The sequence below is a fragment of the Hyphopichia burtonii genome, assembly GCF_001661395.1.
Source record: "Hyphopichia burtonii NRRL Y-1933 unplaced genomic scaffold HYPBUscaffold_4, whole genome shotgun sequence".
Lineage (NCBI taxonomy): Eukaryota > Fungi > Ascomycota > Pichiomycetes > Serinales > Debaryomycetaceae > Hyphopichia > Hyphopichia burtonii.
In genome coordinates, this window is record NW_017963731.1 from 208,675 (window position 1) to 234,664 (window position 25,990).

Below are 25,990 nucleotides of genomic sequence, written 5' to 3' on the forward strand. Positions count from 1 at the left end.
AATAATTCCACTTTAGTGGAAAATTCTTTTTACGACTCTTGGTGGAGCGTGGACCTCCGTGACTGCTCCTATTGGTTAAATGGATAGAAGTATGGGCAATGCCCATGAAGAGTTTTTCATTCGGTAATATACATTTTATATAATCTTAATATTGTTGGCTTTTGTTATATTAGTATTAATTGTAATAAGTTATTTCCTCCCTTTGAATAACAGCAAAAAGATTAATCTATATAATAAATTAATCCACCCCATAATCAGTTATTAGTATGTATCTAGCTAATATCTTATTGCGTGTGTTATGGTTGTCCATACTGGAACATATGTCTATACATATATAGTATAGTTATATGTGGTCGATAGAGGTCTGATCTACCCACATAACCCGATAAACTTGTTTCAACAAATACTAAATAGTAAAAACCAAATAATAGAAGAAAGTATGATTATCGAAGAACCTCTCTTTGGTCCAAAGAGCTATACTTCAACCAATGAAGTAGTCACTAAGGTCCACACATCATAAATAAAAAGAAGTATTCTTGACATTTCCACTTCCGTGGAAATGTCTATTTATATACATAATGATTAATACATAGAATGCCCTTGCAAAGAAGTATCACAAAGAATGATTCGTCACATATATGATTATACTTCATATTGATGCTATTTCTTGATTGATCTAGATCGAAAGATCATCGCCAGACCTTGATGGACTGACGTAATGTAACTCTTTCAGTGAGTAAGCGCTAGATACGCTTCGTTTCTGGTGGGGTATAATTTTTCATTTTTGTTTGCAGAGCTAAAGATAACAAAGTGCTTCGTATTAAAAAAAAGCTTTTGCAACTAAAATGGGCTTCCCAGGTCTCTTGAAATAAGATTTTCCTACTTCTATTGAATAAGTTTCTATCGAGATGATAAAATCCTATTGGACAATGCACGTGTGTGTAAGTAAATATGATATAACAAGTAGACAAAATAGCCAAGTAATAAAAACCAAATAATAGAATAGAGTATACTTACAGAAGAGTGTCTTTTTGGTCCGATACTTCAATCAATGAAGTATTCACTGAGGTCCACACGTAAAGAAGTACTCTCCCACTGATGTCTATATAACGAATAATATATAGGATGAAGGAGTGTCACAAAGAGTGAATTGTCACATATATGATTACACCACATACTGATGTGCTTTCTTGATTGGCCAAATCTATAGATTATTTTGATGACAGTTCACACTATAGAGACGGATTCTCACTCGAAAGTCCTTTCATCTATGAGTAACATACAGCAGGTTTTACAAGAAATAGTCAGCCACAAGTTGTACATTGAGGGTCTTCTTGGATCGGTACCAAAAGCTCATTGAAGGCCTGCCTTGGTCAAGCCGATTAAATGGCGAATATGTAAAAAGTTTGTAAATCGAAAATGGCTGCGAAATCTCGCACACTGTAGTCTAATGGCTTGTTACCCACCGGGACAAGTTAAATGAGCCGAAGCTACCAACCATACATACTACGAATCAGCTGCTTACTCAAGAACTTCATCATGTAAAGCTCATCATGTAAATATACGTCAAAAAAAAAAAAAGTAAAGCTCATAAAGCTCATCAAGACGAAATAACTCATGTAAGCTCATTGAAAATAACTCATGGAAGCTCATTGAAAATAACTCATGGAAGCTCATTAAAAATAACTTAAGATACCATCACTGATAGGCAAAGTGACAGGCCACTAAAGCACGAATGGTCATCAGGGTAGTTGGTTTAGTTTGGAGTTGTGGAAGACCGGGCTCGGGTTTAACGAGTAGACCCGAGAGATTAAGAATTATTTTAACAAGACAATACCACAAGACCACCGCCATGTTTACGAAAGACTGACCCCCTGGTGAAAGTTTGGCTGCAAAACCCCCCAATTCAGATAAGACATTCTGATTAGATTGATCAATGGTTAGTAAGAATGCCATGGGCTTTGAAACACTTTGCACCACCGTTGCAGATACGAAACTAAACCAACAAGCTAAACTTCGTGAACTGAGAAGAACCAAATCCCGAGAATGCAAAGCTCAGTGGCTGCGGCTAACATAGCCAGTACTTCTAAATAAAGCTACCACGAAGAATAGATCTATTGTCCAAGCTCCTCGTCCAGCCTTACGAGACGGAGATACTGAGAACGGGTGCGGATGTTAAAGCCACTGCCGCGAACCATCAAAACAACAAGGGTGCGGCTTAAGACTTAATTGGGGTAAAACCGTGCTTACCTAAGCGGTTTTTTCAGGAACATAAAAATTAAAATTAGAAGTTCGGACATACGAAGAAGGATTTAACGGAGAAGCCGTTTTGAATCACCGCGGAAAAGAATGCAACGAAGAAACGGTATAGCAACGAGAAATTTTTTTTTCTTGCAAAAAGATATATAAAGAAGATGAACGGCAGCTAATGAAGAGCTAATGGAGGGTTAGTTGATTAAGCAAAGTAAGCAATATGGAAATGTCATCATGGCAGCCTAGTCTGATTCCGACTAGCACCCTGTTAACTTCGATTAATCCCACGCATACGCTGGGATTAATGGCAACTTATACCTCAGCAGCAGCCAAGTTATCAACCGAGACCGGGAGAAATCAATTAATTACGTTATCTAGACAATTTAGAGGAGCCCAAGCATCGTTGGCGGTGATAAGTGGTGAGCAGTTGACTGCCACTGCGACTGATGATCAGGTTAAGGCCCATGCTACCCAATTAATCTTCAATAATACATTGAATTTGAAAAGCTTGGAATGGGAAGAGAACTTGTACGATACCAATCTTAACGATGGAGGAAATATTTTCTATATGGTAATATTTGCTATTGTGTTTGTCTACACCACTGCTATGATTATCAAGAGTAGATTTCATTGGTATAATATTACTTATTTTTGTGGGTATGGATTAGAATTTGCCGGTTTTTTGGGAAGAGTATTATCATTGGATGATAATCGTAACAAGGATTATTTCTTATTACAATATGTTACCTTAACGATTAGTCCTGCGTTTATTATGGCGGGGATATACTTTTTATTTGCCCAATTGGTGGTGATACACGGCCGACAATTTAGTGTATTAAAACCAATGTGGTATTCATATTTTTTCATTACTACTGATGTATTGTCGTTAATTGTTCAGGCCATTGGAGGAGGAATGGCTTCACTGGCGCTGTCAAATAATCAGGATGCAACCCCGGGTACCAACACCATGACTGCCGGGATTGTATTTCAAGTAGCTGCCATGAGTGTATTTGTATTATTTTGGATTGAATTTTTGAATAGATTGTATTTCCGTCATGAACCAAATGATTCGGTTTACAGTAAGAGAAGTTTTGGAAATTTTTTCAAATTATTATTTAACACTCCTGGTGCTCAAAGATACAAGTGGGAAACTCTTGAAGAGAACTATAACTCACGCTATGCTCATATTAGAAAGAGAAAGTTGATAGGGTACATGCCATTGGCCATTAGTGTATCGGTGATTGTTATTTACATTAGATGTGTTTATAGAGTTGTTGAATTGATTCAAGGGTTTGATGGGTATTTGATTGTTCATGAAGTATTTTTAATGGTCTTGGATGCTGCAATGATTGCAATTGCTGGATTAATTGCCATTCCTTTCCATCCGGTGATTGTGTTTGGGAAAGATAATGTTATTAAAGCTGCTCATATTAAACGGAATCATGATGAAAAGACTGATTCTCAATCATTACAAAGTACCCAGAGCAATCAAACCACCCAGAGTAATCAAAGCACCCCAAGTAATCAAAGCACCCCAAGTAATCAAAGTATAAGTAAACAGTAAATATATATAAATCTATTCTAAATAATCTTTTATTTCTTTATCACCATCGGTAATCAGACTTATTTTATTCAAAATATCTTCAAAATCATTAAATTCAGTATACGGAATCGATTCTCTTTTACAATAAGTGATTAAATCTTTACCGTGTTTGGCAAACAACAAATTTGTTTCTTTAGCCGCACTCAAATCACTAACCCCGTCTCCACAATAAAACAAAGTAGGTGGATTAGCAGAATAATTATGAATTTTCAAATATTCTTTAATTGAATTGGATTTATCGTGGCCAAAATCGGATGTGGGATCTTTATAAATGATTTCCCAACCACCCTTGGCGTCGTGTATTTCAACGTCGTTACTAATAATTTCGATATTCTTAATGGCTTCTTCTCCCACCAATTTTTTCAATAATGCGTGAATGATTGGTTTCATGCCTGAACTAACAACAATCACCGGAATTTGGTGGCTTTCGGCCCATTCGTAGAATTGCTTGAATCCTGGATCCAATTTAATGTGTTGTAATAAGAATTCAACACATTCGGGGAACGGGGTGGGAATCGATTCCAACATTTTACGAAACCCTTCTCTAAACGAAATCTTCCCGTCTAAAATATCATCATTAATTTCTAATCTCTTGGGTCTTCCGAATCCTAAGTTCTCAGTTAAATAGTCATTGGAATCTTGTAAGGTAACAGTCCCGTCCCAATCGGTGAATACAATTGCTTTTGGCATTTTGGGCTGCTGAACTCAAAATCCTTTGGCAAGACTATTCGCTTCCTTATATAGCAATCCTTGTCTCAGACAACGAGGTCAACAAAAAAACACCGGTACCTCCCCATTATTACCCAATTCGTCCATCAGCCACGATGACTCCTTAACTGATAACTTACCTTAACCTTAACTTACCTTAACTTATACCTTAACTTACCTATACTTAACTTGTATCTTATAACTTCTACCTTATATACATTCCATAACCAATACATATAGCTCATAACTCCCGAGTTATCCAACTAATATACATAGTCTACTTATTATCCATAGAACTAATCAACGTATAACTGAAGAAATCAAAACAACGTTAACAATTGCTAATTCCTCAGCAAAACACCCAGACACCCGATGAGTGCAAATTTTCCACAAAATATCGAATAGCAAAGTTGCTTTGGTTCTCAGCCATCATACCATTACTTCGGAAGTCCTGATTACGTAGAGCAATGGATGGGCAACAATAAACAAGTTATAATATATATAATAAAGATAATCCTAGATCATTATTAACCAGGATATTTTCTTCTTTATCTTCACCGTTGATATTACGGTTATACCATTTCTACAGTTTGCACACTACAGGTTACGGTAGTTTACAGTTTTCCGTTACTCATTAATAAAAGTACATCTCTATCAATTTATTGAAAGAGATTAGTAAGTCATAGAATATTCAAGATTTCGTCACCAAGCATATATCCAATCATGTTTGAAAACTTGAAGGCGTTTATCAGACATGGTAAACAGGCCAATGAGTTCAAAAAGAATAAATTGACCCAGGCCGATATAGATTTTATTAATCACCAGAGAGACCTGGACTTTACCTTGAATACACAAGTGGATGAATCGGAAAAGTATGGTTTTATTGAGCAGCAGCAGCAACAGCAGCAACAACAACAGCAGCAACAGCAGCAGCAGCAGCAGCAACAACAACAACAACAACAACAACAACAACACCATCAACATCAACAACAATATCAAGAAAGAAAACAGGCTGAAGAGCGTGCTTTTAAAGCCCAACAACAAGCTGAAATGCAATACGCTCAAGCCCAATACGAAGCTACATTAAAAGCAGAAGCCGACCTTGAGCACACCAGAAAGGCCGAACAAGAACAAAAAAACTACGATTCGTACGCTTCCCAGATAGTAGAACAAGAAAAGATACAACGTCAAAAATCAGTAAAATACCCTAAATTAGAAAATTACCAAATCTTGGAACAAATGGGAGAAGGTGCCTTCTCCATTGTTTATAAAGCCAAACATTTACCCAGTAATCAATTGGTTGCCATTAAGATATTACGGAAATTTCAAATGGATCAAAATCAAAAGCAAGCGGTTTTGAAAGAAGCCACCATCATGAGACAATTGAATCATCCCAATATCGTTAAATTTGTTGAATTTATCGACTCGGACGTTTATTACTACATTGTTCAAGAATTAGCCACTGGAGGTGAGATTTTTGCTTCAATTGTTAATTATACCTATTTAAGTGAAGATTTATCCCGTCATGTTATAACCCAAGTCGCTCATGCTATAAGGTACTTACATGAAGAAGTTGGGATTGTTCATCGAGATATAAAACCAGAAAATTTGTTATTTTTACCAATTGATTTCATCCCCCTGAAGGACCCTCAATCCAAATTAAGAAAATCCGACGATCCTAATACTAAAAAGGATGAAGGTGAATTTATTCCAAATATTGGTGGTGGTGGTATTGGTCAAGTTAAATTAGCCGACTTTGGTTTATCAAAACAAATTTGGGAACATAATACTAAAACCCCTTGTGGTACTGTTGGTTACACTGCTCCAGAAATCGTAAGAGATGAAAAATACTCAAAAGAAGTTGATATGTGGGCTCTTGGTTGTGTTTTGTATACTTTATTATGTGGGTTCCCTCCCTTTTATGATGAACGTATTGAAACTTTGACTGAAAAAGTCGCTAAAGGTGAATACACTTTTTTGAAACCCTGGTGGGATGAGATTAGTCATGACGCTAAATACTGTGTTTCTCGTTTGTTAACGGTTGATCCTTCAAAACGTTATACCATTGACGATTTCTTAAATGACCCATGGATGCGTAAAGTTTCTCAACAAAAGGTTCATCTTCCTCCTTCTTCCACTACCAAGAAATCTTCCAATCATCCAATGGGTAAATATAAAATGGCTTCTAATAACGATTTATATTCTCCTGCTGCTGTGGCTTTAAGAGATGCCTTTGATATTTCTACTGCAGTTCATAGAATGGGTGAAGAAGCTGCTCTTGCTAATAATAAACACATTCCAAATAGTGACATTCATCAACTATTAGAAGAAGAAGAAGAAGAAAATGAAGAAGAAATCGACCGTTCAGGCAAAGTCATTAACTCTCACCCAAATTATCAACCTCCTCAACAACAAGAAATTCCAAATGATTTATTCGACTTAAACTTGGGTGGTGCCTCCATCTTGGAAAGAAGAAAAAATAAACCAGTAGCTTGCAGAGGTTAACCCATTTGTATCTTTCTTTTCTTTGTTTATTTAATTCTTGTTATAATCTTTTTTTGTTAAATATTTGTATTCATGATTAACGTCTATTTATTATGCGTATTAATAGAGAGTATCTTATTAATTTTTTTTTTTTTGTCTGTAGGTATGGGTCGGGTGTAAAATAAAAAGTGTACTTATCGCCTTCAAGCAATTCTTCTTCTTCAGCTAATCAAATTCAGGAAGATGACTGCCTCTGATAAGTCGGAAGTAGGTGTATTAGAAAACTCCAATGCTGATTATCCTCCAGATTCAATCTTGTGTGATTTCAGCCTTGATAATATCTTAAAATTCTCAAATTGCACGATTTCAAATAGTATAACCGCCAAAAAGAAGAGAAAGTTGATTGAAAACTTGAAGATTGATGATTTAAGTTATTTAGCTAATGGTAAAGCAGAAGCTACTCCTAAAAATGTCGAAACCCAAACCGGTACCTATACCACTCTACTAAATAGAAGTATGAAGTTTGAATTTGATCTACCGTTGCAAGTTAAAGAAGATGACCTTATCAACTCAATAGGTTTTGTTAAACATGATGATGCCACTTATAAGTTTTTAACCAAGAATTTTCACTTAAAGTTGAAGAAGGCAGAACCCTTGGTATTTGTAAATAATAAAACTAATGGCCAGTTTGGTGAACATAACTTATTTAGTTTATTCTTGGGTAATAACGAAAATTTCACTAAAATAATCAAACTAGAAATTGAATTATTAAATTCAATGATGAAAAAAATCGATTCAGCTTTAAATTTTTCAAATTTACTTTTGAAAATTGATTTGAAATCAAATAAAATCGCTATTTCTATTGATTATAAAATTCAAATCTTAAATAACATTGAATTCATTTATCCAACTGACATTACCGGCAAATTGTCGTTCTTATTTGATCAATACTACGCGATCTATCCAACTACTTTTGACATGGAAAGCAATATTGAAATTAATAAATTTGCAAATGAAGAAATCGGACCAGCTACTTTTTATCAATCGATATCGGAGAACACTTCAAGATTACCTAATTTGCAATTTGATTTTGATTTACCAGAGTTACAAGTGGAATTACTTAATTTTCAGAAAAAAACTGTTATTTGGTTACTAGATAAAGAAAATGTCAAATATAATACTGAAAACGGTAGGGTTGAACCATTGAACTTGATTGATGAGACTTTAATCACCAATTTGAATAAATATTTCAACAATGAATCAGTCGATCTTGAAAAGGTTGATTCAAAAGTTGAAATAATCCTAAATAAATTATGTTTTGGATGGAAACGTTACATTAATTATTTGAATGAAATCTTATGGATAAATAAAATCACTGGTAATTTCACTTCGCAAGATAATCTTTATAACTATATTTTATACTATTACAATAAGCAAAAAGAAAATCCACAAGCTTATCCTAAAAGTTTACCAGCTCAAGGTTTATTGGCAGAAGAAATGGGATTGGGGAAAACTGTGGAAATTACCTCCCTTATTCTATTGAATCAAAGACCCTTGAACGAAGTTAATGAAGAAATCCAAATGCGTCTTACTAGTGACGGTGACTTAAATCATTTAATTCAAGCTAAAACTACTCTAATCGTTGCCCCAGAATCTATTTTGAAACAGTGGTTTGATGAATTACAAAGATTAGCTCCAAGTTTACGAATTACAATTTATAAAGGTATGAACGACTATGTTTCAATGAATAAAAATCCGAGATTAATTGCCTTATACTTGAGTAAATTTGATATTGTGTTTACAACTTATGCAACAATTTCAAAAGAATTGGATTATGCTTTATACACTTCAAGACATAAATCAACAAGACTCGGTAAAAAAAGATCAGCTTCGAGTGCTTTCAATAAAAAAAATGATCAAAACCCGCCTTCTTCATCTGGGTCAATTGATTCAGATATTTTAGATGAACAATCAAGATTAGAAGATTATAAATCTAAATTTCAATTATCTTTACCGAAAGGATTTCAAGATCGTGATCATGTATCCCATGAAGTTTTCGAAAAAATAGCTGAACAAGAAGTTCTTTTAGCTTTGCAACACATCAAGACTCAAGACTTACATCATCATATAAGTTATGAGTCTCCATTTCTGCTTTTACAATTTTGGAGGGTTGTATTGGATGAAATACAAATGATATCTTCTAGTGTTTCTCGCGCTTTTCAAAGTGCTGAGTTAATCCCAAGATTTCATGCTTGGGGAGTTTCAGGTACTCCAATCAAGAAAGATTTTAATGACTTACATTCAGTTTTAAAGTTTTTGAGAGTCGCTCCTTTCAATTATAACATTTCAAAATATTCTTGGAATTTTGTTAATCAACAAAAGAATTATAATTATTTCATAACTCTATGGAATAGTCTTAGCTTAAGACATACTAAATTCATGGTTCACGATGATCTAAAAATTCCTGAACAATCAAGAACTTTAATCACTACTCCTTTTACCGCTGTTGAACAAGAAAATTATAATCAAAACTTGGAAAAATGTTTATCGGAAATTTGTCTCGATATAAATGGGAATCCAGTTATGGATGATTGGTCACCTAGCCCAGGAATTTTATCAACTATGAAAAGTTGGTTAATTAGATTACGTCAAATTTGCGGCAATGCTCAAATAAAAAATATTCATCAAGGAAAACACAAGCATAAAATTAGTAAACATAAGTTAGGTTATCTCCTCCAAACTGCTCAACAATTAAAAACTTTGGAAAATGTTTTACATGATATGATCAAAAACTCGTTTGATGAAATTGACAAAGACGAAAGAAACATTATTCAAACAATTTCTCAAGTTGCTCACCTTCAAGAACATCTTTTGGTTCCTTATGAGTCCGTTAAAGTCTTAACTGCCACAGCCCACCAACTAGAGAAGTTGGTTCACAAGTTGAGATTAGTTCATATAGAAAATGTGAGGAAATACTATACCATTAGAAAACAGTTACGTGATCATAATGTCATTGACCAAACTGGTGATGTTAAGAACGGAGATCTCGAAGGAGATAATGCTGACGAAGTAGATGACTTATTGGACGATGAAGTCAATATTCCAAGTTATGAATCACCCATACCGGATGATAAGTTCGATTTATCTCAAGCTTTTGAGCTATATTCCTTATTTAAAGAGAATAGACTCTCTAGTAACTCAAAGCTTAGGGCTGGAATATTGAATTTGCATAAGTTTTATTTCTTGCTTGGTTCTGCTCACTTTCAAAATTATGATGAAGAATATCAGAAAAAAGTTCAAAAGCAGAAAGATTCCAGGAGTCAAGATATAAATCATCTTGAAGATCTTACTATGCAAGTAATTGAAACGCTAAAAGAATCATTTGGAAAGTCAGATGAAGTTGTTTCATTTTTGAGTGGTATTCCGGTAGAAGCGCTACTGATAGTACCAAGAGATTTTTTAAATGGATATCAACCTATTGAAGACTTACCAGCTGACCAGATAGTCATTGAAAAGGAGAAGTTTTTAGAGCAGAAGTTTTATGATTTAGCTGAAGATTGTCGTCGAATTATCTTGAAAAGTTCGATAAATGGTGTTAAAAAGGCAGTTTCTCAAAAAATACAATCTAGATCAACTTACCAAATATTTGAAAATGATGGTGATGCCGCTTTACCGAAATCTACTAAATTAATTTTCAACAAGATTCCTAAAATTGAAATTTCAAATTTTAAAGCTTTGGTGGGTGGTGTCAAATCAAATTCATTCCTAACAAGAGTTGAAAGGTTGATTTTCAGTTTGAATAAGCAGAGTGAAATACTCAATGATTGGGTATCCACTTTGATTGATACGCTTTGTAAACCTTTGTTGACCGATGGAAAGAATCCAGATGGTGAAGAATACGAACAATCCTTAAAAGACCAAGATTTAGCGTCGAACCTATTACAAATAATACCTCGTGCATTGACTGACAGATCTGAGTTTATATTGGGCGAGGAAGACTCGACCCGTATCAAAGACATCAAAAAACAGCAGGATGGTGATTTCAAGCTTGAGCTTCAACGTAAAGGAGATGATAATTCCTTAAAAGAATTAGATTCAATCAGAGAGTCAATCAAGCCACTGACGAATGCTTCATTGCAAGAATTGATAGACGAATTGAAAGATTTGGAAATAGATTTGAAACAAGATTTGAAAGATGTTATTAATCCTGAGATTGTATCAGAGGAGATTGAAGCTGTGAAAACATTTAATTTCAAACTTCGTAACATTTTGGAAAGTGAAAAGTTAGCACAAATTTTGCTACAAAGGGAAATTAATACCAATCTTAACTCAGTTTTCAATGCCCGTATTGAATATTTCAAGCAGTTGCAACTGATTTCAGATAGTGTTGCACGTAAGGAGTACTCTTTTGGTCCAACTACAGTTGTAAGTCAAAAGATATTTAGTGACTGCTCAATGCTCATCACTAATCTCAATGATTTGAGTAAAAAAATGTCAAGAGACGTGACTAAGTTCAGGTATCTTCTGAGTTTGTCGAATGATGATAATGATGGTGTTTCAAATGGAAAAGATAGTGAAGATCTTTTTTGTATCATTTGTCGATCTGCAATTACCGTTGGTAGTTTAACACCATGTGGTCACAAATATTGTAAAGATTGTTTAGCGGAATGGTTGAAAAGAAGTTCATCATGTCCAACTTGCAAGTCCAGGACTAGTACTTATGCATTGCATCACTTCACTCACTATAAGCCTAATATATCAGCACAATATGTAAATGATCAAAATAACGAAAGTCATGAATCTTCACAGATTCATTCAATTTACAAACCAATTGAGAACCAGATAGTCGATGAAATTAAAGATATAAAGTTGAAGAATTCTTATGGTTCGAAAGTTGACTTGATAGTTAAACAGACCATTTACTTGGTTAGAAAAGATCCAAACGTACAAATTGTCATTTTCAGTCAATGGCAGGCATTACTATTAATTATTGGAGCTGCTTTGAAAGCCAACAATGTAAGCTTTATTGGATCCAAGGGTACATTGGTACCTGAAGTTGGCGCTGGTCGCCATCCTAAAGGTTATAGTGATATTGAAGATTTTAAAGACCCATCAAAAAAGATAACTTGCTTTTTATTGAATGCAAAAGCCCAAGCTAGTGGCTTAACCTTGGTGAATGCTACACATATATTTTTATGTGAACCATTGGTAAATACCTCGTTAGAACTTCAAGCAATAGGTAGAATCCATAGAATTGGGCAAAAAAAGAAGACTACCGTTTGGATGTTTGCCATTGAAAACTCAGTAGAAGAAAGTATTGTGTTAATGTCAACTAAGAAAAGGTTACAATATATAAATAAGGAGAAAAAAAAGGTTGCTGGTAAAAATGAACAAACAACAATCAATGATCTAAACGAAGCGGAATCAATGACATTAATGCAAAGTGAAGGAAATGCAGCATTAGTTGGTAAAAACTTTGGAGATGGTGAAGAAGTCACAAATAGTGATTTATGGGATGCATTTTTCAGTGCAAGAAATTCAGAAGGGGTCAACCCAATGACTTGAAGGATATTTAATAGACTTGTAATTATACGCATAACGAAATACATATTTATTTATTAAAAGAAAATGTAAGGAAAGAATTAAAGAAAAGAGAAGCAAAAAAATATCATAAACTACACTAAAAAACTAAGTAAGTATTATCTTCGTAACCGTTATAAATAGCACCTTCTTCAACCAATTCTTGACCAACAACCTCGACTTTTGCTGGTGGTAAATTAAGTTTTTGGGCAATATAAGCAAGGGGAACACCTTCATTCATAGTGGCAGTGTTAGCTCTAATGATTTGATGTATTTGATCTTTTAAAGAACCAGCAGGGGCACCACTACTAATATGATCACCATCACTGACGAACAATTTATTATCATCATTTGAACCTGGCGCGTTGAGTTTATTGAAAGCACCTTGAGCTTCCAAGTGGACTTTGATTGCGCTCAATTGATGATAGAGAACTTGATTATGATCATTGACTAATTTAATATTTGATTGATTGATACCTTTTCTATTTGATTGCATTTTCAAAACCCCTGTAACATGAACGTATTTACTTTCAAAAGGTTTGTAATATTCGTATTCAGAATCAACCGAAGTTTCTTCATCATTAACCCATTTTCTAATATCGAAAGATCCGGTACCGTCTTCGATAGTAAAGATTAAGGCAGAAGAAGTATTTTCGAGTTTTCTCACCACACCAACAATCGAAACCATGCTTAATTCAACATTATTTATTTTCCATTCACTATCTGGAGTATCTTGTTGAGCTTCGTGAATTTGTTTAATTGTAACTGGAGTTAAAGTTGAACGGGTTTGGGCTTTTTGAGAATGTTGTCCACCATTATCCATATTGGTTTCACTAAAACCACCGGCCGCATCAAAGCCACCATTGAAAGCATCATAATCGGCGTAACTCATGTTCAAGTATTGTATATCTTCAAGAAGACGTTAGTGCTTTTAATTGAAAAGACGCGTCCTTGATTTAAATTTTTTTTGTTTGAAGGTTTTTCGATTCCCACACGTCTTTTTTATGGTATCTACAAATAAAATTCTAACTATATGGATATGATATTAATGAATTATGTATAAAATATATAAAGATTAAATGATTAAAGTGAACGAAGGATTAAACAGTGAAGGAAATGTGAATTAAAGAGTTTGAGTCATTGACATAAGCTTAAAATTCCATAGAATATTTAGAGTTTTTTCTAATTTGTTTACCAAATAAATAGAATAAGAAGGGAACTGGGATGGCAACTACACCAACACAACCTAACAAGGTCATAGCCCAACGGATTTTCATATTTTCCATCATTGCTTTAGCGAAAAGGGGGAAAGCAGCACCAAAAGAAGATCTTAAAAGGGCATTAGCAGACATTGCCGAAGCAGCGTAGAATAAGTAACAATCGATCAAATAGGTCATACAAGGTAAAAAGATGGTCATTAAACCAAACCCAATAAAAGATAAACCAATGGTAGGAACAATCCAGTGAACTCTTGGACCAAAATCACCAGCCCAACCAGCCCAAAATAAACCGGCAGCGAAGAAAGGAGCACCAACCATCATTGGAACCAATCTTTCTTCAGGAACAATTTTACCATTATTTTTAGCCATCACCAGTTTAATTCTTTTTTCTAATAATAAAGAAACAGCAGCACCGGCCAAGATACCAATAAACATTGAAATATAAGGTAATTCAGCAACACCAGCAGCAAAGAAATACTTCCCTTGGAAGATAAGAGGAACTGCAGTTAAACAAAGATATAAGATACCATAAATGAAGGCATTGTATAAAGAAATCAAGAATAAGATTGGTTCTTTGAACATTTTAATTGGTCTCAAGATATTCTTTTCAAAAATTTCTTTGAAACTTAAGGAAAATTCTTCATGAGGAGCAGCAATACCCCAATTACCGGTTCTTCTTCTTAAAACTTCGGCTTTATTAACCATGATAATACCATGATGAGATTCGTCCAAGAGGAAAACGGTTGCAGCCAAAGAAGCCGAGGCAATGATACCCACCATATAAGAAGTCCATCTCCAACCTAGGGAAGAATTTTTAACAATGAACCCCCCGGCAATTGGGGATAACATTGGAGCCCCGAAAAGCACTGCTGCGAAAATATTCATAGCTTTACCTCTTGAAGCTGGACCATAAATATCAGCCAAAACTGCTGGAGTAATAACCACGGCACCACCACCAGCACAACCGGCGAAAAATCTACAAATCATAATGGTTTGAATATCTTTAGCGGTGGCCACTGCAAAAGTAAAACAAACGTATAAGAAACCGGATAAAATTAAGATATTTTTACGACCATAAATTTCTGATAATGGACCCCAAGCAATAGGACCAAATGCAAAACCAAAAACGAAAAGGGAAGTACCCAAAGTGGCAACAACGAAACCAACATGATATAATTGCATAACCACTGGAGAAGCTTCTGCAAACATTGCCGAACCCATTGAAGCAACTAAAGCAGTGAAACCAACAATTGAAGTAGTGAGAACTTTTTTACCCAATGGCCAGTTATGAGGATGCAAAGGGTCATGGGGACCATCAAATGAAACCATATAAGGAGTTCTATCGGGTAATGGAGGTGGGTAATCACGATCCCCACCCATCTTGGGTAATGGTTCATCGGTTTTATTTGCTTCGGCAATCAATTCATCAGCATTGGTCAATCTTCTACTAATTGATCTTGAAATTGCTGCATTTGATTCATTACGACTTATGATATCATTTTCTTCTCCGTTTGGAATATCTTCAGCGTCTTCAAAGCTGTTTTTTTCAAAGCTTTGGTCATTATTCGACGAAGAGTTATTCTGATCGTTATTCCCGGTAAATGCAGTTGGTGCCAGTTCATCTTCGTTAGAAGAAGAACGTCTTATTTGTTGAACCTCCGACATGCTTTTATCTTTTTATTAACCCAAATCTTTTTCCCAAACAATTTTTTGAAAAATTCAATGGCTAGCCAAATATATTTATACTCAATATGTGAGTAATTTAAAATTTAACAATGGTCTAAATATAAGGAAAAAAAAAAAGAAAAATAGGAAAAATACAAACAAAAAAGGAAAAATGTAATGAGATGGAAGCTTTTTTTTATTTTTTTTCATTCATTTTTTTTTTCTTTTTCCCTTAGAAAATGTTTTTAGCCACTGAGCAACCCGAAAACACTTGGCTATTCGTCTTAGAGTGGACGTTGCTTAGTGAGTTGATTTCACGTCTGGTAAATACGGCTGCTAAGAATGGGCAGCTCCTAGAGTAAATACGGCCGGAATCACCACGATCCTCATTGCTGTTCCGAAAAAAAACATCGGTTGGTTGTCCTGTGAAAAATTAGCCGACTTTCTGGGGGTGTACGGGGGTGCGACCCCCAACAATTGCGCTTTCTTCCCGATATCCGGTCAATACGGTCTAGGGAAGTTCCGACCAGAAGCTTTTTTTAGGTTTTTTTGATGCGTAGATCGGCACTGATCGGCTGTCAATCTGAGGACAGAAGGGAAAAATAAAACGGCTGCATAGCCAGGACTGCATCGGAGTCTCGCTGACGTCGGAGGTACCCGGTGATATGCCAGTTTTTCCATCAAAATTTGCTTTATTTTGCAATTGACAGGGGTTCACTCTGAAAGGTAAACTCCACAAGCCCGGAAAAACTGGGGATAAGGCTATCTCCGGGAGCATTTGCCAATTTGCTAATCCGTGGTTGCAAAACACCTGGACAGCATAACCAGTTGAGAGTTAAGCCTGGGGAAGAATATGCGATAGAGCGGCCTGGCATTCATTAAGCTCCAATACAAGCACTAATTACCCTACGGTACCACGCTGGATTCACAGGACAACCATGAGAAGCTCGAGTGGGCAGCAGGGCAATTGCAGCAACACAAACTCCAAGCGATTGGTGCACATAACTCGTCAGTTGCTGATCTTGTTTCAGCGTCATTGCTCTCAGACCACGGATCTTTTGCAACCATAGAATCTGGATTGCATTCCGAAGCTCTGGTTCCGAACACCCGTGCACCAGAAATACGCGTATAGTAGAAATCATAATAATAAAAAAAAAAAAAAAAAAAAAAAAAATTTTCGACTTGGGTTGTCCAGCCTATTCGACCATGAACGATTCCAATCCAGACCTCTACGAGGTCCAGTCCAAGGATGATGTGTTTGAGCTATCGGAATATGTGTCTGACTCCATACAGCCGCAGAAATTTGTCTCGGAAGACCTTGAGTCGGAGGATATTGAAGAGGCAATCCAAGGTGACACCAATGAAAACGAAACTACAGAAGCTGCTTTGAAAATGATGGATTTGGATAGCATATCGAACCAGAGCTCGGTCAATGTGGTGCAGTATGACCCGGAGTCCAAACCCAAGCGCTTGGGGAGACCAAGAAACAAATTGAACTTATCAACAGATTCAAATACGTCGAGTGAAAATTTGGACAAGGCAGTGATGTCTAAATTTAGATTTGATCAATTGCCGGTGGAAGGACCAGGATCAAGAGGTGGGAATATTGATAAGAAAAGAATCCCGAGGGGCAAGCTTCTCGATGGGAAAAAGAAGAAACAACAATCTTTATTAAATTTTGTCAAAGATGATGAAAATAAACAACAGAAACAAATAACAAATGATAATTTACAAAAAATCAAATTAACAAAAAATAAAGTAACCCCGACTTCAGTATCAAGAACCTCGGTTCTCAGTAAAGGCTCAAAAGGGTCTCGTCAATTACCCGGTCCTCTCATTCACTTATCCTATGACCTTTACGATGATAACTTATTGAATGAACATGAAGACGTATCGAAAGAGAAATTGAGTCTTGGATACCCAATCAAACCAAACCCTTATGCTAATGACATTGTTTATATCATCAGTTTCCTTAATAAGTTTCAAAAAATCTTGAAAATTGACCCCATCAGTCCTCATGATATCGAAAATGGGTTGAGTCTACCACAACAACAGTTTACATCTAATAGAATTAAATATAATCCAAAAGAATCAGAAACAATGGCTTTTGACTCCAGCTACGTATCTCCATTAGTGAACTCTTTATTTTATGATTTACTTACAGTAGTATTGAATAAAAAGAAAAAAATCCACGATAATAACTTATCAAAATCAATAATTGAGTTAAAATCGCTAATTAATTATCTAGGATTGCCAAAAGAATGGAGAGATGATTCACAAATTTTGGTTAAAGAAAAATTTGTAAATGATAATCAACCGGTTGATCCAAATATGACTGATATTTTGATAAATGAAAAAATTAATTATAATTCTCCAGAACCAATCGAAAACCCATTCATGTCGAAAGAATTCGAAGCAAACGGATTAGAAAGTATCTCCAATCCAAAAGACCGTTTGATATTACTAAGATGTTTATGCCAATGGTCTTTGATCATTTCGAATGATATCAAAAATTATATAACGTCAAGTTTACAAAACCAAGATATGTCGGGTGATAAGGAAACTTTTTATGGTTCACGATCAATTTTGAAAGGATTCATACCAACAGAAAGCTTGAAAAAGGAAATTGATTCGAAGTTGAAAAAGAGGAAAAATTTAAACAACCTTGAAATTAATAAATATTTAAATCCAGTTTCAAATCCTTTGGATCATAGTATGAACTTAAGATTGGATGAATTGTGTATTGCTGATGTTGGTTTCCATATCGGTAGATTTTTTCTAGTAAGAATGTCAAATGAGAATAATGGTGGTTTAAACTCAGTAGATAAACTAAACTATATTTGGTCAAATAAATCAAATGAGTATGTTGAACTTCCTTCAAAATTTAAACTTTTCGTTCAAGATATTCACTCAATGTTAACTGATTCATTAGATAAATATGGTATCGAATTTGATGAAGATGGTAATGAATTACCCAGCGAAGCCAAGGCCAATAATATCTACTGGTATGAAGTAGCTTCAAATATTGATGAATTAAGTGATTTCATTCATTTTCTAGAGAAAAAATTGGGGGTTAATGACCCGGAAGGTGATGAAATTTCGAAAAATTCGATCATTTATAAACCAGTGAAAAATTTATATAATTATTTATCATCAAGTTTTGAATTGATTGCAAAACAAGAAGAATTAAGAACTTTTGATGGTAAAACCAGATCTTCAAGGAAAAAAAATATAAATTATAGTGATGTTGATTCAAGTAATCATTTCAAAAAATTAATCGACCCTAATGAAGATGCCAATGAAGACAATGATATACCACAGATTGATAACGACGATAACGAAGACTATGAAGAACTTGAAGAATTTGACAATGACGACGGTGAAGATGACGACTATTCTGAATAGTTAAGTTCAAGTTATTTCTTTTATTTTAATGTTTTACTTAATTCTTTTTTTTTTTTTTTTTTTTTCATATATATATAAAAAATTATCTTTATAAATACAAATATATAATATACATAATTTTCTAGTACTTTTGAGCACCCAACATAAGATCGATTTTCAGTTTTAATAAATCTTCATTTTCTTTGAAGTACTGAGATCTTCTAACAACCTCTTCATCATATCCTTCATCACTTTTCAAAGCTTTCAAAGTTTCGGCTTGTGATTCAACCCACTTTTCAATGAATTTAACTGGATCATTACTCAATTCTCTATAAAAGATCTCTCTCTGGTTTGCATTTTGTAAGCTGACAATACCCAAGGAAATTCTTTGATTCAAGCTTTGAATCATTGAATCGGCTTTAGTCATGCTTTCAAACGCTTTTTTATTTGATTCAATGATTTCAGCCTGGAATCTTGTTATTGATGCAGGCAATTCAACTGGTATATCGATGACGACCTCACCCAAAGTTGATGATTGTCTTGTATTTATTTCATAATCCAAAATAATTGGTTCTCTTGGTCTGAAATGAGGTTGTAAAAGTTTATATAAATCGTTGAATTTAAAATTATCGACTTTTAACAAAGATTTTAAAATTTCATCACTTTCGATTATACTTAAGTCTTCTTCTTCTCCGTTTTGATTAACGCTTATACCATTACTATTGGCAATACTTGAAGCGCTTACTGCGGGAACTTTCGGGAAAGAATCGCGGTTTTTGAATAAATCTTTATACAAGACATATTGCCAAACCAAGTAAACTAATTCTTGTTGAGTAGCTTCTTTCTTACCAATGAATTGAGCCATTTCATCACTCAATTTCAACTTACCAGATTGATCTTTAACCATTAAAGCTATTTTAGTTTTAATATTGAAAACACCAGGTCTTTTAACATCAAAACCATCAAATTGTTGACGGGCTTGAGCCGCTTGTAATGAATTAATGCCTGGTATTTGACTAGTTTCATCTCTGTATTCAATTAAATTTAATTGGGAATTTTGTAAATCTGGGTAGTCTGAATTTGGTAGTAAATCAATCGATAATCCCGATAAAAAATTACTAAATTTTAAATTTTGCTGTTCGCTATTATTTTCATCACTTATAAATCTACCTTCAACCCTTAATGTCCACAAAGATTCTGCTGCTGTAGGGTCAGGAACTGGTTGTCCTTGTTCTTGTAACAATTGTCTTTGCCATGGTTGATTTTCGCAAGTATTATAAACAAATACCCTTAAAATACCAGTATCATTCTTGAAATTGGATGGTTGTATCGATTTTGCATGTATGGCCTGGAAATCCAATCCTTTTTTCGTAATCAATAAATCAACCTGACGCTCAGCTTCTTGTAACTTCTTATACATTTCCAAATCCGATACTTTATCGTATAATTGTGGAGGAATGACTGTATCAGTTGGTGAATATGAAATCGATGGTGCTGGTCCAGTATTGGTACGAGGCATCGCATTACTTGGAACACTTCCTGGATGCGCCTGTTGGGCACCGGCCATAGTTGGGTGTATTGGTGGCATATTCCTTTTAATCTTACTTTGTTGATAGCCTGTTAATTCAAAGTTTCACCTTCTGTTATCAAAATGTTTTCGTTTTTTTGAACAGAAACAGAAAAAATGGAAATAAAAATGTCGCGACTTTTCAACAAAATGTCGCGCATCACGTGACACGGATAAATGTCGTAAACTTTTCGGGATAAAATGTCGCTTTCCCGTTAACAAAGGTTTGTATTTTGACCAAAAAAGAAAAAAAAATTGGGCAATCTTTAAGTAATAGAAAGACTTGATATCTAACACCAACCAAACCAACACTCAAAGGGCCCTTTCACGAGCAAGCTAGAGCAGCTAGTTGAGTGACAGCAGGATAGTGTTACATGGAAAAGATGGCTGTTAACAGCGGATTTGAGTCGGGGACCAAGATCGTCTCACCCAAAGGTATCAAGGTTCAGAAGAGGAAGGTTAGAGCCACTAATATAGCGAATGAGACCGGTTCGTTATCTAATAACCCTAGCCAGCTCTTGAACCATGCATCGCATTTGAAGAATGCCCATATGAATGAAATCAAAAAGAGGAAACGTGATTTTTTCAAGAGAATCAATTATCATCATACCTTGACGGTTGCAATTCTTCCAGTTCTTGCGTTTATATATTTGATTGAGTTCCAGGTCCCATTGATTCCAATGAATACCAAAACGTTTACGTTTGCGTGTATCTATTTCAATTTCACCTTATTAGCATTCACCTCGGGATATCATAAATGTTTTGCTCATAATGCATTTCGAACTAAGTATAGATTTTTACATTTATATTTTCTTATATTTGGATCAAGTCTTGGATTGGGCTCGGTCAGACTGTGGGCCGCATTGCATAGAGCGCATCATCAATACACTGATGATACTGAACGGGATCCATTTTCTATTAAAAGAGGTTTATTATGGGCCCATTGGGGGTGGTTAATAAGAAAACCTAAGATTGTTAGATTTTATGAAGAATTCGTTGAGCAAGAGTTCCCCAAAACGATTCAAGCTAGAAATATAGTTAATGAAGTCAACAATCCACATGCAGAAGACATTGAATTCGAAGAGGCAGAAACGGTTAGAAGTGAATACAATAATACAATTCAATATTTAATCTTATTGCAGGAAAAATATTACCATTTGTTTTTTTACTTGACAACATTCATCATACCTATATTGGTAACGGTATACTTCTGTCAAGATACCTGGATTAATGGTTTATTATATCCAGGGATTTTAAGAATGTTATTATGTCAACAATGCCAGCTTAGTACTGAATCTATTTGTCATTTCCGCAAAATTCAAGTGACTATTCCTTCACAGCCTTTTAATGATAAGAATAGTTCTTTAAATTGTAATAATCCTTTGATTTCGTTATTGACCTATGGTCAATCCCAGCAAAATTATCATCACGAATTTCCTCACGATTATCGTGAATCATCATCTTATTTTGCATTCGATCCAACAAAATGGTTTTTATGGACTTTATCAAAAATCGGTTGGATAGAAGAACTTTGCCAAACTCCAGAGAACCTTGTCATGCAGTTGAAAATTCAACAACAACAAGAAATTATCAATAGATTGAAAAGTCAATTAAATTGGGGTACTCCGATTTCAAAGTTACCCTTGATTAAACCAAGTGAATTCAATCAAATTATCTCATCCCCTCAGCATGATGATAGAATCTATATTGTCATTCAGAATATTATTCACGATGTAACCCCCTTTGCTGATCAACATCCTGGTGGTATCCCCCTTTTAAAAGCTTCAAGAGGTAAAGACGCTACTAAAGCTTTCTATGGTGGGGTCTATGGTCATCTGACTGCTGCCGTTAATTTACTAGCTACCATGAGAATTGGAGTCCTCGATCAAGGTAACGACGAAGAAGTTTGGAGACGTGTTGTTCGTGAAGAAGGTGAAGTCAATGAAAATGATTCAAGAAGGGAAAATAAGCTGCTGTATAGAACTGCAGAAGCTGCTTAATCATATAATGAATCTTTACTATTTATTAATTTAATTCTTTTTATTTTGTTTTTATTTGCGTTTTATTCTAATTATTTGTGGGATCACTCGGTCAACCTAATACACCCTTGGCTACTCTTATATACTAATCTAATATATGACTTAATAACGAATTAATTAGTAAACCTCGTGATAACTACAAGTGCACTAAAAAAAAAAAAAACGATTAAAAAATGAACAAAAACTTCAGTATTGTAAAGGTTTAGAGGTTTTTCATTAGAGAATATAGTAAGAATGAGTGATAACGTAGTTCTTTTCCACACCAGGGACTACCGTGGGGCCACGGTTGAAGATCTAGACATAGCCCCTGCTGTTTCAATCAACCCCAGCACTTCATTAGATCAGGCATTAGAGATCTCGTTTGAAAATGAATTCACCTTTTTACCAGTTATTCATGAGTCTAATAAGAGATTATTGGGTATTTTAAATATCGAATCGTTGAAAAAGGATCCATCCAAGTATAAGAGAAGTTTTTTAAAGCCAGTGGCAGTTAATTATATGCTTTGGTTCCACCAAAAATCAAGAGAGAATTATGAACGTGAGCAACAGGAAGTCAACAATCAAGGAACAACCAAGACTTCATTAAATACTACAATGCTTAAACCAAAATCACCTAAGGGGAAGAAATATTCTGTCATCACACCTATGACTCCATTAGAAGAATTAGCCAGATTTTTTAATCAAGGTAATTACTTTGCTATAATAACAAATGATAAAGGAAATTTTGTCTACGGAGTTGCAACTCCTGAAGATTTGATCAGGTATGAAAAGTCAAGACCAAGATTGTGAACTTTGTACATAGAGATTAATACTACAGTCATTTTTAAACCATATAACTTGTATTTACTATTGCAGAATAACTCATTGTGGAATTTCTAATGCCAATTTACCAGTAGTCTTTCTGCTTTCTAAATCAGTAGCAGCTTGCTTGTATTGAGACAAAGGATACGTTTTGGTGATTTCTACTTTGATATCACCATCTTTGATATACTTAAGGAACTTTTCAGTGTAGAAGTCCCATTCGTCTTGGGTGACCACATAATTCATAACTGTTGGCCTTGCCAATTTGATATTCTTTGCAGATAATCTGTTGATGGAGAGTGGGTCCACTGTACCCGAGCTATTACCAAAACTTACAAGCGTTCCCTTTCTTGCCAAAGCTGCTAAAGAAGTCTCAAAAGTATCCTTACCAACACTATCGAAAGAGGCAGCAACACCGTTGTCATTGGTAATTTCTTTCACTTTGGCTAAAACATCATCTTTTGAAGAGTTAATCAAATATTTAGCACCTAATCCTTTTGCTATGTCCAACTTCTCATTGGTGGAAGCAACTGCGATAACATTAGCACCAATCAAACGTCCTAATTGAACAAGAATCTGACCAACACCACCAGCTGCAGCCCATACCAAGATATAATCGCTCTTTTTAACTTCATAAGCTTCGTGAACGAAAGTCAACGCAGTTAAACCTTGAATGAAAAACGACCCATAAAGCTTTAATTGATCGTCACCAATGGATTCGGGTAATTTAAGAACTTGAACCTTCGATTCATCAATTTTGCTATATTGAGCAAAAGTAGATGGATTAACATAAGCAACTTTATCCCCTACCTTATACTTGGTAACTTCATCTCCAACAGCGGCGATAATACCACTTGCTTCTCTTCCGAAAATATAAGGAAAGGAAGCAATTGGGTAGATTCCCTTTCTGAAATATGATTCGATGTAATTCACACCAGCATACTTATTCTTGATAATCACATCAGTTGGTGACGTGATTTGAGGAGTATCTATGTCGGTATATTGAATAACTTCAACGGAATCACCAATCTTTTCTGTTAAGGCTGCCTTTTGTTGGGAAGGAAGTTGGACACTGGAAGACATTCTAATTGGGTTGAACACTGTAAATGGTTTGAAAGTCGTGGAAACTCTTATTAAGTTGGATGCGATTGACCTACGAATCATGAAGATTTGTCCAACGCAAGTAGGGACCGATCTGGGGGTTTATATATGATTATTTGATATAAAAGTATGGCTTCAAGTACGATTAGTAATTTTTTTCTCCCGCTTTACGGGGCCGGCTGAATTTTGCTTTTGGCAATTTGCAGCTTTCGTTTACAAACAATAAATCAAATTATATTTATTGACACCAAGAGAAGTAGTAACATTATCATTAAAAGGAGAAGTCATAGATCACCATTTAACAGTCATGACTAGTCAAGGCATAAGTCAAGACCAATCATATTCATAATGAGCAAGCCAAAATCTTCATCATACTTAAATGTTTTGGATTTCTGTCTTAAGATTTCCCACTTTACATAGGAGATCGTGCCTTGTTTTCTATTGGGTTCCCAAATATGATTGCCACCAATTTGCCTTCTTGTTTTCCGATACATATTTCTGATTTCAGTAACCCCGTCCATGCTCCAAAAGGAGTCCATCATATCAGAAGATACACTAAAGCTTCGCAAAATGTAAGCTCCCATTAAACAGAATAGATTCACATTCAAATGTTCGGATGTACCGACTATTCCGATAAATGTGGATCTGATCCGATTGAAATACTGTCCCGATGTATCATTGAATCTTCTTCTGCCTCCCTGGGCACACAGAATGGCCAATCTTATCAATAGAAGCATACTCCGCTTACTATTCAATATTGAGTCGTTTTTAATGAGAAAATCAATTAAATGGTACTCAGTGGAATTAAATCGGCAATGGGCATCCCGATAAGCAATGGTTCTTGCCAAAATGTCGGCACGGTTATTGGACTTGATTCGAAAACGATCGTTTTCATAAACCACTCTCAAACCATCTTCTTCATCGGAATCACCAGCGGCATCGTCTTCATCGTGGACCAATTCAGGTTGTTTGGGTTCTGCACTTTCCAGTTCATTCTCAGTATCTACATCTTCAGCCCCGGTATCCAGCTCTTCACTTTCAGTACTAACATTATCAGAATCATAGGCTGAATGGTCCGCATCCACAATTGGCATGGTGCGGTCGTTCGATACCAGGCTAGCACTGGCAAATACATAACTTCCTTCGCTTTCGATGGGCGAACTGGGAGTCGAGATTCCCGAGAAACTGGACGTGGAGCTATTCAAACTTAGTAAATTAAATGAGTCAGTGACTGCTTCATAATCATTACAGTCGGTAAACTCCTCAGAGGAACAACTTTCTGTGGGGGTTTCTTCTGATGAAAGACTTTCAAAGTCCGTCCCCAGGGAAGGGATCGCATTGACGTATTCAGTCATAAAGTATTAGTATTTGAATACTAGACCATGCAACAGCCAGTGTATACCTTAGCCAAATGATAGAGCATTCAATTGCAAAGTAATCCCTTTTTATATTCAACTGATAAGGAAATCCTTAAAAGTTGACTGAGAAAAGAGAAAAAAAAAAAAAGATATCAGCTGCACATCCATTCAAAACCAACTTGATACTTCAACTAGATGAGCCAATAGCCCCCGAAACCCTTGACACT

The 25,990-nt window shown here is 35.2% G+C and overlaps 14 protein-coding genes across 14 annotated transcripts; 7 read left to right on the plus strand and 7 right to left on the minus strand.

The window, feature by feature from the left end:
* Window positions 1-2,415: 2,415 nt before the first annotated feature.
* On the plus strand, window positions 2,416-3,882 carry HYPBUDRAFT_152899 (RTA1 domain-containing protein). The gene has a single exon (XM_020221254.1). It carries the CDS (start codon window positions 2,474-2,476, stop codon window positions 3,815-3,817), a length of 1,344 nt encoding a protein of 447 aa, XP_020075947.1. The 5' UTR covers window positions 2,416-2,473; the 3' UTR covers window positions 3,818-3,882.
* A 29-nt stretch (window positions 3,883-3,911) lies between these two features.
* Window positions 3,912-4,546, minus strand: HYPBUDRAFT_166799 (putative phosphoric monoester hydrolase; the record flags this gene model as incomplete). The annotated part of the gene is made up of 2 exons (XM_020222747.1): window positions 3,912-3,932; window positions 4,013-4,546. 2 exons carry the CDS (start codon window positions 4,544-4,546, stop codon window positions 3,912-3,914), a joined length of 555 nt encoding a protein of 184 aa, XP_020075948.1.
* A 565-nt stretch (window positions 4,547-5,111) lies between these two features.
* RCK2 (serine/threonine protein kinase) lies at window positions 5,112-7,174 on the plus strand. Its single transcript, XM_020221255.1, has one exon. The coding sequence runs from the start codon at window positions 5,288-5,290 to the stop codon at window positions 7,067-7,069; it is 1,782 nt and encodes a 593-aa protein (XP_020075949.1). The 5' UTR covers window positions 5,112-5,287; the 3' UTR covers window positions 7,070-7,174.
* A 198-nt stretch (window positions 7,175-7,372) lies between these two features.
* Window positions 7,373-9,382, plus strand: HYPBUDRAFT_124145 (uncharacterized protein; the record flags this gene model as incomplete). Its single annotated transcript, XM_020219317.1, has 1 exon — window positions 7,373-9,382. A coding segment is annotated over exon 1 (1,818 nt), but the record flags the coding sequence as incomplete, so codon positions are not given.
* A 970-nt stretch (window positions 9,383-10,352) lies between these two features.
* HYPBUDRAFT_152901 (uncharacterized protein) lies at window positions 10,353-12,651 on the plus strand. Its single transcript, XM_020221256.1, has one exon. It carries the CDS (start codon window positions 10,400-10,402, stop codon window positions 12,611-12,613), a length of 2,214 nt encoding a protein of 737 aa, XP_020075951.1. The 5' UTR covers window positions 10,353-10,399; the 3' UTR covers window positions 12,614-12,651.
* Window positions 12,652-12,683: 32 nt separating this feature from the next.
* On the minus strand, window positions 12,684-13,540 carry RFA2 (Rfa2p). The gene has a single exon (XM_020221257.1). It carries the CDS (start codon window positions 13,518-13,520, stop codon window positions 12,729-12,731), a length of 792 nt encoding a protein of 263 aa, XP_020075952.1. The 5' UTR covers window positions 13,521-13,540; the 3' UTR covers window positions 12,684-12,728.
* A 239-nt stretch (window positions 13,541-13,779) lies between these two features.
* HYPBUDRAFT_161789 (MFS transporter) lies at window positions 13,780-15,513 on the minus strand (the record flags this gene model as incomplete). The annotated part of the gene is made up of 2 exons (XM_020222541.1): window positions 13,780-15,350; window positions 15,489-15,513. The coding sequence occupies 2 exons, from the start codon at window positions 15,511-15,513 to the stop codon at window positions 13,780-13,782; spliced, it is 1,596 nt and encodes a 531-aa protein (XP_020075953.1).
* A 692-nt stretch (window positions 15,514-16,205) lies between these two features.
* HYPBUDRAFT_152903 (uncharacterized protein) lies at window positions 16,206-16,485 on the minus strand (the record flags this gene model as incomplete). The annotated part of the gene is made up of 1 exon (XM_020221258.1): window positions 16,206-16,485. The coding sequence occupies exon 1, from the start codon at window positions 16,386-16,388 to the stop codon at window positions 16,206-16,208; it is 183 nt and encodes a 60-aa protein (XP_020075954.1). The 5' UTR covers window positions 16,389-16,485.
* Window positions 16,486-16,926: 441 nt separating this feature from the next.
* Window positions 16,927-18,918, plus strand: HYPBUDRAFT_86079 (uncharacterized protein; the record flags this gene model as incomplete). Its single annotated transcript, XM_020223767.2, has 1 exon — window positions 16,927-18,918. A coding segment is annotated over one exon (1,992 nt), but the record flags the coding sequence as incomplete, so codon positions are not given.
* Window positions 18,919-19,039: 121 nt separating this feature from the next.
* Window positions 19,040-20,416, minus strand: HYPBUDRAFT_110114 (uncharacterized protein; the record flags this gene model as incomplete). The annotated part of the gene is made up of 1 exon (XM_020218746.1): window positions 19,040-20,416. One exon carries the CDS (start codon window positions 20,414-20,416, stop codon window positions 19,040-19,042), a length of 1,377 nt encoding a protein of 458 aa, XP_020075956.1.
* Window positions 20,417-20,791: 375 nt separating this feature from the next.
* On the plus strand, window positions 20,792-22,616 carry OLE2 (Ole2p). The gene has a single exon (XM_020221259.1). The coding sequence runs from the start codon at window positions 20,848-20,850 to the stop codon at window positions 22,462-22,464; it is 1,617 nt and encodes a 538-aa protein (XP_020075957.1). The 5' UTR covers window positions 20,792-20,847; the 3' UTR covers window positions 22,465-22,616.
* A 121-nt stretch (window positions 22,617-22,737) lies between these two features.
* HYPBUDRAFT_148670 (uncharacterized protein) lies at window positions 22,738-23,292 on the plus strand (the record flags this gene model as incomplete). The annotated part of the gene is made up of 1 exon (XM_020220144.1): window positions 22,738-23,292. One exon carries the CDS (start codon window positions 22,738-22,740, stop codon window positions 23,290-23,292), a length of 555 nt encoding a protein of 184 aa, XP_020075958.1.
* Window positions 23,293-23,364: 72 nt separating this feature from the next.
* On the minus strand, window positions 23,365-24,387 carry HYPBUDRAFT_110144 (NADPH:quinone reductase; the record flags this gene model as incomplete). The annotated part of the gene is made up of 1 exon (XM_020218749.1): window positions 23,365-24,387. One exon carries the CDS (start codon window positions 24,385-24,387, stop codon window positions 23,365-23,367), a length of 1,023 nt encoding a protein of 340 aa, XP_020075959.1.
* A 329-nt stretch (window positions 24,388-24,716) lies between these two features.
* HYPBUDRAFT_148672 (uncharacterized protein) lies at window positions 24,717-25,760 on the minus strand (the record flags this gene model as incomplete). Its single annotated transcript, XM_020220145.1, has 1 exon — window positions 24,717-25,760. One exon carries the CDS (start codon window positions 25,758-25,760, stop codon window positions 24,717-24,719), a length of 1,044 nt encoding a protein of 347 aa, XP_020075960.1.
* Between the last annotated feature and the right edge of the window lie 230 nt (window positions 25,761-25,990).